General features: G+C 39.3%; 1 protein-coding gene across 3 annotated transcripts; it reads right to left on the bottom strand.

Annotated features, from left to right (window-relative positions):
* Positions 1 to 4941: 4941 nt before the first annotated feature.
* Positions 4942 to 10686, bottom strand: LOC121897734 (interferon-induced transmembrane protein 5-like). Of its 3 annotated transcripts, none has more exons than XM_042412436.1 (3): positions 10618 to 10686; positions 7687 to 8100; positions 4942 to 6101 (listed from the first exon to the last, which is right to left on the bottom strand). In XM_042412436.1, the coding sequence occupies exons 2-3, from the start codon at positions 7891 to 7893 to the stop codon at positions 5880 to 5882; spliced, it is 429 nt and encodes a 142-aa protein (XP_042268370.1). In that variant the 5' UTR covers positions 7894 to 8100; positions 10618 to 10686; the 3' UTR covers positions 4942 to 5879. The 3 variants fall into 3 exon arrangements, with proteins under 3 accessions (XP_042268370.1, XP_042268371.1, XP_042268369.1); XM_042412437.1 differs by lacking the exon at positions 10618 to 10686 and adding an exon at positions 10012 to 10093; XM_042412435.1 differs by lacking the exon at positions 10618 to 10686 and adding an exon at positions 8213 to 8683.
* Between the last annotated feature and the right edge of the window lie 1823 nt (positions 10687 to 12509).

Here is a 12509-nt window from a genome sequence, read left to right as displayed (position 1 = left end):
ATGTGAATAGTGCCCTGAGATGACTTTTGTTGTGATTTGGCGCTATATAAATAAAAATTGATTGATTGATTGATTTCTGCTGGGACAGATCTGGTACCTGTCACGTTTCCTGCCTGCAGTTTGAACCACTGGAGGAGCTGTAGTGTGTGTTTCTGTTTGAATGTCCTTCACAACAGTTGCAGCAGCTGTTGATGCTCTTGGAAGGCACCATTTTCTCTTCATATGAGATTTCACCTGCATAACCCAGCTGCTCCAGGAAAATCCTCCTTCAACTCCGTTTTCCACTGTTCCAGTCCTTGTTTATTTCATTCCATATTACAAAGGCATTGTAAGTGCTCACATCAATGATGTTGAAGAAAATTACAAGAGGCCAACAGGCAGTCATGCGTCAGCAGCTGTATGTGGCTGTGACCTTGTCCAGGCTCTTCCATCTGTTTCCATCTGCGGATGTCTGTAAACATACAGTCTCATCCATATGTTTACGTAGGATTAGCATGGTAGGCTAACAGTCCGTCAGTCGTGTGACTTTATATCTGCGCTGTGATGTCTTTCAGAGCACACAAATACTGTAAACACACCTGTTACTGAAATCAGAAACACCGTGGCTACGCCTTATTTTTATACAGTCTGAGCTACACACAGCATGGCAAGGCTATGCTAACAATGTTAAAATGGATCCGTTGCATCTCTTTGTATCTGGGGGTTGGGGCTCCTGTCAGTGTCACAGCCTCCATGTGAGATGCTTCGGTCAGTAAATGTATGTTTTTAACTAAAACTTATATCAGGACTGTGTTCCTACTGAGAGTGAGCTGCGCTTGAGGCGCCACTGTAAACGCCCCCTGAGGACGTATTAGAAACTGATCGCAGCAATTCATTTTGAAAGAGCAACAGCCAATGGAGAAACACCAACACTGGGGCGGCCAACCAGTAGTGCAACTCCATCAATCAATAGCTGTATTTCCATCCAATGTATTTTTATGCATTAGAAAAGGTTGATGGAAGCAGCAAAATTAGAAAAAAAAGGTTTTTACGTTCACTTGATGTGGTTTCTGCTCTGCTGAGGAGACGAAAAATAACGGCAGGTGAAAACAGTAGATCAGTGTGAAGCAATGAGACTCACACTCCCCAAATTACTACTTGAAACAAACAGAAATATCATACTTCCACCACATTTTCTATGTTATTATTCACTGTTTGAGGTTTGACTTCTGCTTGTTTATCTTCCTTTTCTTCTGCAGTGGTATAATGGCACCCAACTGGAGAATCAGCGCCACCTGCTGCTTATCTCAAAGAACCAACTCCTAATATTCACCTAACAGTAGTGGATGGAAATGAGCATAAATTCTAATTTCTTTTGCTGATTTTCTGAAGATTCGGTTTAAATTTGTAATACATTTGGATGGAAACCCAGCTTGTGAGACAGACATTCGGGGTTATAGGGCTGGTCCATGGCCAGTCCATCCAAAAATTATCACATGTAATGTTATGACCATTCAGTCCTTCAGCCATGTCTAGTACCACCCTCATGTCCTGATTTTCTTTCAGGTTGTATCCGAAGGGGATTTACTAGTGTACACCTACATATTCCAGGCATAGCTGGACTGTGCATCACATGCTGCCCATACTGTATGTGGTCGGTTTTTTTGGTATGTATTGTCTGAAAGGATATTGCACACAAAATGCAACCAGACATTCATCCACAGTCATGTGGGGGCCTGGATTGTAAAGAAAGGGTAATCGCTAAACCCACTTGTCCCATTCATCCTGTGTTGCTGTGAGTTTGTTACACTGTCGTCGGACCTGCCTTGTTTCTCTGTCTCAAAGCATATGACATGGGAGAAAACATGGAATGTCTTTAGAGACATGGTGGTTGGAAATATTGTCCTTCCAATGTCAGCATTCCAGAGTCTTGCTGTCGCTCTGCCTTTTGTCTTGTACACTCATGCCAAAATGAGAAACCCAATGAAGGCTTGCAACTGGGTCACATCCAAGTCTTTTCAGCTGTCCTCATATACACGCCTTCCCTCTAAGTTTGTCATCTCAAGTATTTGTGGCTTTCGACTGACGGTGTTACGAAGAGCTCAAATTCTGATTTTATGTCTTGGACATTGCTGACAGTGTATCTGGTGGGGCCTGGAACCATTTTGATGACATTAGCACCACTAGTTTCATTCTCATCAGAGGAGGATTCCTCATAATCAGGGTCCTCCTCAACATTATCTCCTGTCTCAGACACATTCTCCTCTGTCACTTTCACTGTCAAACAGCTGTGACACTACCTCATTTTAGAGGTCATTTTCAATTGAGAGAAAACATTAAGAGAGAGCACATAGACTTCAAAGAACACTGATGCATAAAAAATGTGTACAGGACATTGAAAACATATCATGTTGATTTTATGTTTACCCAGTTGTCCCTGTCAAATTAGAAAAAGTCATCAAATATGAAGCAAAAAAAATAAAGTCAATAATTCATTTAGAGATGTTTAACATTGAATGGGGTCAAATTGACCCCAAAAGGAAGGTTAAATTATATAATCATACAATACACTTACAACATTCAGACACACTGATGATGTAAAACTCCTAATCCAGTAATTGTTGAAAAATGCCTCACCAACAGTATGGATGATTGTACTGCTGTGATAAATGTGCCTTTTTATTTAGAAAATCTTGTTGTACAGTCATGCATCTATTGAAAGGTCGATCCATATAATAATACCCAAGTAATTCAACCTGTTTTCAAGTTAATATGAAGAGCAGGGAAAACATCTGGAGTGACAGTACATCCCTGAGGCAATCATGCTGGAAATTGATAGTCCTCAAGAGCCAGGTGTGGGACAAATTTAAACAAGAAAAGGCAGTTCATAAGTTTGTAATTACTGCTCAAATGGGTTTTGTGTAGCCGGGTTGTTGAAGCAGAAGATGATTAGCTTGCATTAATGTGGCAGTTGACATGTTTAAAATAACGGCCGTGAGGGCCAATGTCTTCCTGAAAATATACCATGTTTCATAAATAATCCAGTTTTTTTACATATCTGTATATCTTTACTGTTCAAACTGTTCAAGAGCTTTAGAATCAAAGTTTTCAATTGATCTTTCAGGTAGGATTAAAATGTTGTTTAAGTGTACAAATACCTGGATGCGAATTCATGTTTTTGTCTGTGTATGCTTGTATAATATAATCAATGCCCATCAAGGGACTGCTGTTGGAAATTATATTTGGCTATATATGTCTTAAGTCCTGTTACATTAATAATAAATGTGTAATATTATTTGAGTCAGAAAGCAAGGAATTTGAGGAAGCAATGTTTTAATTAAGAAGACAACATTTTAAATTGGGATTGTTCATGTATTAATATACGCCATAAACATGTTGCTTGGTTTGATCAAAAGTGAACTACCTGCCAAATTTATTTTTTATAAAACTCTTTTTTCATGATAGAGTTTCAGTTAGGCTAACAGTGAGGGATGTGTTCAGGTTGAAGTTAAAAGGTAAGATGTGTTTGTTGGATCTGACTCACACAATATCACAACTTGATTAATGCAAAGATCTGTATACTGTATGTATCCTTTCTACATGTCTTCCCCAGGCATCAACCGTCGCCAGCAGCTCCCAGAAAGAGCAGTTAGCGCCACCTCCCTCTGCAGTGCTGCCTCCTAGCCTGTAATTCTCCACGGCACAGACATCTGTAACCATTTCTCTCAGACCACAGGAGGAAAATAGAAAGTTGGAAGCTAGAGGCTGTGATTTGGGTGCATATAAATAAAGTTGTGAGCACAGGAAAGGCTACTAATATGAAGGGAGTCCAAAGGGTGGGAGGTCGGGAGGAACAGGACACCCAAGTCATCAAAGATGAGGCACAAGAAGCAAAAGGGCAAATGAAGGCGTATGTATGTTTATGTAGAATGTTCAGATTTAGTCTCTGAATTGCTCAAGGGCATCTAGGTGAATTTCACATACCATGTGTGTGTCTAGACTTGATTCATTCTCTACTGTTACATCTCCCTTGATTTGCATGTTTTCAACACCTTTCCCTCTCACAGCATACTGTATAGCTGCATGTGCACATTTCTCTCCAAATCCAAATAATAAAATTATATGGTAAGAGAAGTTACCATGTCCTTAAAGGCACAGCAATGTTGGCACATGCACCCCTACAAAACATGATTTGTACCTGCCAATAATGTCTTGTAGCTGTGTGCCAACATTGTTGTATATATGTAATTAAGCATAGCATGTTTGCTACAAAATATTGGAATACAATATAGAAGTATGTGGTTTTGCAGCACAACATATGATAAATGGTGAACCTAAAGGTGGGATCAAGCAGTGTTACAAAGGTTTAGCAGAAATTTAATAAATATACATTGGCTCAGGCTCCTAGTTTCTTGGGACTCTAACCAGCCAGCAATGGAAGGAATTCCCAGAAATGTGTACCATTCAATCAGTGATAATTCCTCTGACCAGGAACAGATTGAATGGAAATGAGCCATCTACTCCTGCTGCAGGCCTCCTCATGGCTGTTGACTCCTCTGTAGTGGTCTGCCAGGGCGGCCCTGCTTTACAACTAAGGGCACATTTATACAGTTTCCTAAAATGGGATGTTCTGTATATAGCTTGTACAGCAGCAGGCTCACAGCTGGGATGAAACCAACCATGCCTTGCCCGTTCCCTCAGACCCGCCCAAGAATCAAACCTATGAAGCTGAAAATGATCACTTCAAAGGTGGGTGTAGGTGCAGCAGCAGAACTGCAAGAGCCATTTGAGCAAACATCTTCTCTTCATCAGTCTTGTTCATTAGCAAAGCTGACCTGAAAAAGACCTGGAAATTGTTGACATGTATTATTATGGAATACTTTGTGCAGCACCAAAGGAGAAAAGAGTAAAAGCATTATGTGATGGAAAAAAAATTAAAGCTCATCTTTTTCAATGCAATACTGAGTTAACAGTATCTGGTTTATTTAGCTCACAAGAAGTTGGCACTAAGATGATGTAAAACCAAAAAATACTTAAAACAACAAAATACTAAAATAAAGTACATGAATAATGACAAAATATATGTATGTTGTAACAGTAATAATATTTTAAAAATGGCTGAAAGAAGAAAAATAAACGTTGGGAGGTGAATGTTGATTGTCCTTTGCCAAGTGGCTTCTCATGTTTGCGTCATTCAGACTTTGGCTCCACAGTCTTTCCACTCCTCCTTTTCTTTCTATCCTGACTAGAGATACTGTAAATTCAGCTGTCATCTAAATTTCCATTCAACATAAATACAATAAATAACAACAAATATGACAGACAGGAGCCGCTTTCTCAACCTCTCATCCTGGATTCATCTCTTAGTCTTTCTCAACTCTGCTTGTTCCCTTCTTTTCCATTTCACACTTCAGTTAGTCTTTGAACAATTTCACATCTCTACGGACAGTTTCTGACAGACTGGCAGGTATAAACTGAACTCCCTTTAATACTGGCATTACAATTAGGGATGCACTGATACTAACATTCTGATTGGTGTTGTACCAAACTGGTGTATTGCTTTTATTGTACAACATAAACTTCGGTTACATAGTTTTAGGTCACTGGTTCAAAAATAGTATGATTGTATCTGTTGTTTTCTACACACATATCCACAATCCTTTGAATTGTACTTGTGTATGAAAGTAGCAGAGAACAATTTTGCTTTTCTTAGATTTGGGAAGCTCAGCACAAGGCCTGACTTCCAGGTAGAAAAGGAGCACTAAGATCTTTAGGCTAGCACGCTATTATGTCAACTTTCATGTGCTGAATCAAATCAAATGCTCTCTCTGGATGGTTAGTGTAAATGGGTTGAATTGGAGACCGATGTGTTTTTCCTTTTCCTCTCACTTCGTCTCAATCTACCAGCTGAACAGTTTCATGAAGTTTTGGAAGCCATCCTCTCCCAAGAAGTCGAAGGAGCCCTGGGACGTGCCCAGGTGGACCAGCAGGAGGACGAGCAGGACGACAGCCAGAAGAGGAATCAGCAGGTTCCAGCCGGCCGCCAGGATGTTGTACCACTTGGCCTTGTCTGAACACTCCTGGGCCAGCTGCAGGTTACCCTGAGTCTTCTGGTCCCTAGCCTACACACACACACACACACAAACACATTCACATTATTGTATGCATCCAATTACGTCAGTTATAACAAATACAGAAATCAAGAATAACAGTTTTCTGAAAGGTCTGTCTCTACTGCACGGCCCAGCTAAATATTTCTACGGACAAAATGCACATAGAGAACAAAAATGCTAAGTTAATGTCTACACCCATGTATACTGTAAATAGTGAGAGGAGGAGGGCAAACAAAGACACATTATAACTTTCAGCCTTGTCTTTGTTTACAGTCAGTTAATCACAGATTTCATTTTAAAAACACAGTTTTTCCTGGTTCCAGGCTGAGCAAGGCTGAAGTAATACTGTATAAAATCCTCGAGCTGCTTCTAAGCATATCTGTATATTTTGGAACAGACCAGGCTGAGTCTTTCCTTAGCACTCTCTAATTTCCCATGAGTACTTGCCCATTAGGAAGATGCCAATTACGCCATTTTTAACTCCCGAGACAAGCAGCCAGTCACTGTCTTTAATTTGAGTTCTTGGCCAATACTGTGCCTGTGATTCAGAGCTGCACCCTGTGCAAGAAGATTAAAAGAAGGGTATACACACCCTTTTGTGGTGAATTTTTAAAGTCCGTTTAATTCAGGTAGTCATACATTTTGTCCACCCCTATGTTTCAAGGAACTTTTTGCTGTCTTTTAGTGAGAAATGTGTTTGTTCTGGTTTACATTCCTGTTTCTCCACTGCCTCATTCCTGTGGTAAAGGACACACCAACTGTCTATTGTATGTGGCAATTGACCTGTGAGCTGAACACTGTAACAAGTGGATATAATGTTGGAAATATATTGCTTTTATCCATTTTATAACAAAAGTTTTCCTGACAGAAATGCATTTTCAATGTACCTTATTTTCACGGTGTTTTATCGGTTGCACAAATCTGGCATCAAAAATCTAGCTGTGCCAAAATTAAGTTTGGCTGAAAAGTCATGGCTGGGTACTTTTTTTTTTTTTTTAGAAAGTACACTGTGGTGCTGGCATTTGTCTGTGGCATTTGCCACATGCCCACGACCCACCTTTTGCCTGTTTCTGCCAAATTGCATGAAAGAAGGCATCAAATATTAATCAGCAGAATCAAAGAGATGTTCATATTGTGGATATGGTGGTACCCAACTGGCACTTTTAGACCAAATGTCCTATTGCAGAATTGTAAATGATTTTGAAATTGTTCTCCTTTCTCACAAAGAATACATCAATGTTTATAAGAGTCTACGATGTGTTCAAAAACACTAGTCACTTTAATTACGCAGGTTTTGAGTTTAAATTACAGTGGCCTTTATCTGACATTAAAAAAGTTAGTGTAACAATGTAAAATATGATAAATAAAACCATTTTACATGGCAGTGAACAATAGTTTGGACCTTGTGTTGTCTGGATTATGCCCGAAATCTTATCATCATCCTCCTCCAATCACTGTTTGGGCACATAGTGCAGCATCTTCCTATCTTCATCCTTTTGATACCACAGTTAATGTCTTGGATGTTGCATGTGCCATGAAAATGGTCAAAACTTATATGCTAAAAGTGGCACAAAAGTAACACGCAACACCTCACCTTGATGGAGTAGACGAGAGCCATGAATCCCAGGCAGCAGAAGTTAACATACAAGGTGTTGCACAGCGACCAGACTAGATAGTCCCGTGGAGGATTCTTGCCAGTGTTGCCCATGTTCACCACGGTGGATCCAGCTGGCTTACGGGCAGACTTGCAGTTGGTGAGCGGGGTGCAGTCGGAGGGGAAGTTGTACGAATGGTTGTCCATGGCTAGGTTTAGTCAGGAGATCGACTTTGCAAACTAGCTAGCCTTCCAAATGCTTGCGCACGGTCCTTCTTTGGAAAGTAGTGCCCCCCCCCCTGGGTAAGAGGCTTATATGGGCCCGTGAAAAGGGAGGTGACTGGGAGAGGACGCATGGGCAGGGTCCCTTAATATACAGCAGGTCTGTCATTATGTGGCCAGCCCTGAGAGAGACTGAAATAGATACAGAGAGACAGACCGACAGACAGACAGAGAGCTGAATAAGAGAGAAAACATAAGGCAAAATGTTGGCATAAGAGCAAACTTCCACCAAAGTACTCATCACCTCAGCTTTCTTACAGGTCCTAGTGGTGGAGGTCAGGTGATTGAGCTGAGTGGTGGTAGGAGAGGAGAGTTAAGGCAAAGTTGTGCTGTTCACAAGCTTTGAAGGTGTTGAGGAGGAGTTAATCGAATATGTTCTCTCCAAGAATCTTTGAGGGACATGTCTGTGATGTGGTCTCATAGGGAACTGAGTGGAACAGCCACCATTTGGTGCAAAGAGTTCTTATAACACATTTTGTAAAATATATGACAACTCCATTGAGCTTTTATGTCTACAGTAAAACAATCAAATACATGTTTTGGCCAGAAATCCTCCAGTCTGACCATTGCTTTAGATTAAGCTAAAGCTAAAAATATTAGTTGATTAGTAGATTAGTCAATCAACAGAAGATTAACCTGCAAATATTATGACAATTGATGAACCATTTTTCTCAAAGCCTTCTTTTCTGATATGTATGATGTAAACTGATTTTTGTTTGTGTGTTTTGGACTGTTGGTTGGACAATGTCTCTCACCTCAGTCTCTGGGAAATCATAACAGGCTTTTTTCACTGTTTTCCAACATTTTATAGACAAATATAAAATTATTAATCAAGAAAAATATTCAGCAGATGAATCAATAATGAAAATATTTTTTAGTGGCAGACAGCACAAGGCAGCATGGTTAAAAAATAAATTAAAAACTGTCTTATATAACAAATCTTTGACTGAGAGAGTTGGGTGTTCGACAGCAAGGTTACAATCTGCTTTCTTTTTTTTTAAGCCTTTCTTTTGGCAGCACAGCGATGCTTTAGTATTCTATTTTCCAGCACTTTCAATTCATACAGTTACTCACAATGAAGTTTCCAAGTACAACCACAGTCTGCCTTACTAGAGGAAAACAAGCACCGCTCATAGCCTTACAGATTTTCCCAGTCAGGGTAGTAGCAAGGATTGACTCTGGCAAGATGTAGATAGTCTGCTTCTCTAGCTTTATAGTTTGGGGATGTTTTGTGCTTCAAGTGGGATTTGATGTCCAGAGTGCATAATCGATGGATAGTTGGGAGGGTTAATTTAAAAATGTATTCTGGCACAATTACTAATTACCAGTTAAAAATGTAGTCAGTAACATAATCCAAGTATCACAATATTAAAGTAACATAACTTGATTACTTTCCGTTACTTCTGGATTATTTACCAAATATGCAAATAAAGAGAAGAGAAAAGAAGCATCAATAAGATGACTTTTACTTAAGTGTATTCTGTATGACAACAGAACAATGTAACCAAGATTTTTAGCATCAAAAATGTGTCGTCTACTCAGTGTATTTTTAAAGAAAAACTTGCTTTTCAGTCAGCAAATTCAGACAGTAACCTATAGACCTACAATGAAAGCGCACAATATATGATGCTCATTACAAAGAACATTCTCGGAGAAAGCCCCTGACGAAACTTGGCCCACTGGCTGTCTGAAGCTATCACACAGGCATACTGTATGTCGCAGCGGGGGAAGACCCCACAGCCTCAGAGAAATGGCAGTGTCAGATATATACACGGCGGTATCGTGGACTTCGTGATACGTCTGAGTTTTCTGTAACTCATTCAGTGTTGAACGTGCTCGGCGACCACTGAAAACACTGTCAGCTCTGGGCAATTTACGCACACACAGTCATCTCGGTGCAGAACCGTTATGTGCGTTATAAGCTGTCATATACGCAAGCTCTCTTGTAACATTTTTGTACGAGTCTTTGGGAACTACCACAGTGCGTAACAACCGTCCCTGCCTACTCTTAAATTCACTGTGTGTTAAAGCGTGTGTACGTACCACGTGTGCCCACTGCGCGCACCTGCGCGCACCATGTGGTAATATCCTCTACTCACAACATCGTGGATCAGTGTTATTTTGCCCTCTGCTTACATTTGGGACTTTTACAGTCCATGGTGGCATATCGTTCGTTATTTTAAAAATTGTAATCCTGCTAATAACCTGATTAAGTCTTTCTTTCTGTAACTGTAACGGAATACAGTTACCTTTTTTGTACTAATTACGTAACGCCGGTCCACGTATTCCGTTATTCCCCAGCCTGTGGATGTCATAGTTATGGCTGAATAAAAACAACAACAACAACAACAACAACAACAACAACAAAACATAAAACATTTTAAAAATACAATGGACAAGTAAATGGTGAAAATTCATTGAAGATTAACATGAGCAGAAGTACTGTAGCCTATAGTTTTTCTACTTTATATCATTACTGTAATGTACTATTTTTATCTACTGTGAACATTTGCACGTTCCCAGTCAATATCTTATATGATATTTTTTAAAACTCTGACACGTTTTTTCACTCAATTTGAATGCATTTGTAATTACTTTTATTGTAACATTTTATTTATATTATTTGTGGTGGTACTTATTTTCTCCTACCTTCTATTTTTTGATTGTAATAAACCACAACAACAAGGCGAATTCCTGGTACGTGCAAACCTACTCGGCAATAAACCTGATTCTGACAGTTGGAGATGTTCAAATGAAATATGAAACAACATTGCCCTCTGCTGGCTGAATACAGCTGTCTAAATTATGGCTGACATGTTCAGCATCAATGCTAATCTAAATGGCCAATATGTACCTCCTAATATTGTCATATAGATACAATATATGTTGGCAAAGACTTTCTCATTTTGAGGAAACATAAACACATAACGTGCAGACATGGTGTAAATACTAGCAGCTACACAGCAAAGTGCTGGAGCCCTGAAAATTAAGTGATATAAAACTTAAAAAAATAAATTTCTATTTTTTCCTTTAAAAGTATAAATAGAGAGCTAACTTTAATGGCTATGGGGAGTCAAAATTAGTCGTGGAGTTATTGTGGAGTTGATAGATGTGCAGTCTCGTCCTTGAGAGTTTTTAGTGTGTGTGAAGCATATAGCGTGTTTATGGTATGTTTGGATAGCAATATCAAGTCTTAACAAAATGCAATAAAAATATGTTATTATTATGGAGCTTATAGGTAATCTGACATTGTGAACGAAATAATGGAACAACGTACGAAGAGAAAAAAGAAAACATAGCAGAGGATGGTTTCGATCCATCGACCTCTGGGTTATGGGCCCAGCACGCTTCCGCTGCGCCACTCTGCTGTCTTTTGAAATTTGTAAACGGAAGCCTACTTAAAGGTTATTATAGGCAGTGTTGATAACTTTTTGAATAGGTTTTGTCGATGTAAAACGTCCAAAGTTACTATTTACTACAGTCCTTACGCTCACAATGTGTGTTCGTCGTCAGGGAAACTGTTCAAGATGGGTGACGGATAGTAGGAGTCTAATTGCAGCCGCGGCGTAGCATTCGTACGGGAACGCCCACTAATTTGATTGGTTCGTAGAGTATAGGAACGCCCAATATTAAAGAACGCTCACTATTATGATTGGCTCGTGGGGTACTAGAACGCCCATTTTTTCCTTATTCTACCAGATCATGGATGTTTAGGTGTAGAAAATAGAGGGCTTTCATGACCGGAAGTAACCTCTTGCTGTTTCGCGGGCATAAATTCGAATCTAGTCTGGATGTTTTTTTATGCGGCTACCATGCACCATCTTATAGGAAATATCTAAATAGTTTCTCCCGTAGTCATTGACCTTTGTCACTACGTTCTGTTTCATTTTGAAAACAGTGACAATATAAAGAAATTAATGAAAAATTTGTCCAAATTTGTCAGAAAATTTCCAATGTTTCAAACTCTTACATGGTAAAATTATGTTCTACAAAATTTAGAGGACTGCTCTGGCTTGAATAGTTTTGATATCTACAATTTAAAGACATTGTTATTGTTGTTGTTTTTATAAATGTATTTATTTTTGATTAAACTTTATTAAACCTGGAAAGCCTCGTTGAGATTAACAGTCTTTTTTAGCAGTGTCCTGACCAAGAGTGACAATTCATATAAGAATTCATAATTCTTGATAAATATTAAATAGTCTGTATAAAGATCACTAAATGTTAGCTAGACAACTAATCAAGGCAGACAATATATGGATGAATTGTGACCCTTTTGGCTTTCGATAGCAATCAGACCCGTCTCAAGAAGGACCCCCTAAAAACTTGGTATTTTGCCGGAGGCAGTGCCTCACGTCCTGCGTCACACATTGTGAGTGTTGTGTGGTATGCATATTCTTGTCAGCTCGCATTGGGTCGTCTCATCACTTTTTGGATAAGCTAGCAAAAGCATAACTTTTCTATAATTGACAAATGATGTAAGCATTCAGGAAGCATATGGGTGTGTCACTCTCCAGATGCCGTTTTCTGACAGCATGGTG

The sequence above is a fragment of the Thunnus maccoyii genome, chromosome 5 (genome assembly GCF_910596095.1).
Source record: "Thunnus maccoyii chromosome 5, fThuMac1.1, whole genome shotgun sequence".
NCBI classification, from domain to species: Eukaryota; Metazoa; Chordata; class Actinopteri; order Scombriformes; family Scombridae; genus Thunnus; species Thunnus maccoyii.
Note: the sequence above shows the minus strand (reverse complement) of the source record. Positions and strands in the feature narration are given on the sequence as shown.

Bases quoted from the DNA above. Each gene is read 5' to 3' on its own strand.
- LOC121897734 (XM_042412436.1), bottom strand. From the start codon at position 7,893: ATGGACAACCATTCGTACAACTTCCCCTCCGACTGCACCCCGCTCACC. The intron at 6,102-7,686 runs GTGAGGTGTTGC...GTGTGTGTGTAG, and splicing joins CTCTCGTCTACTCCATCAAG to GCTAGGGACCAGAAGACTCA.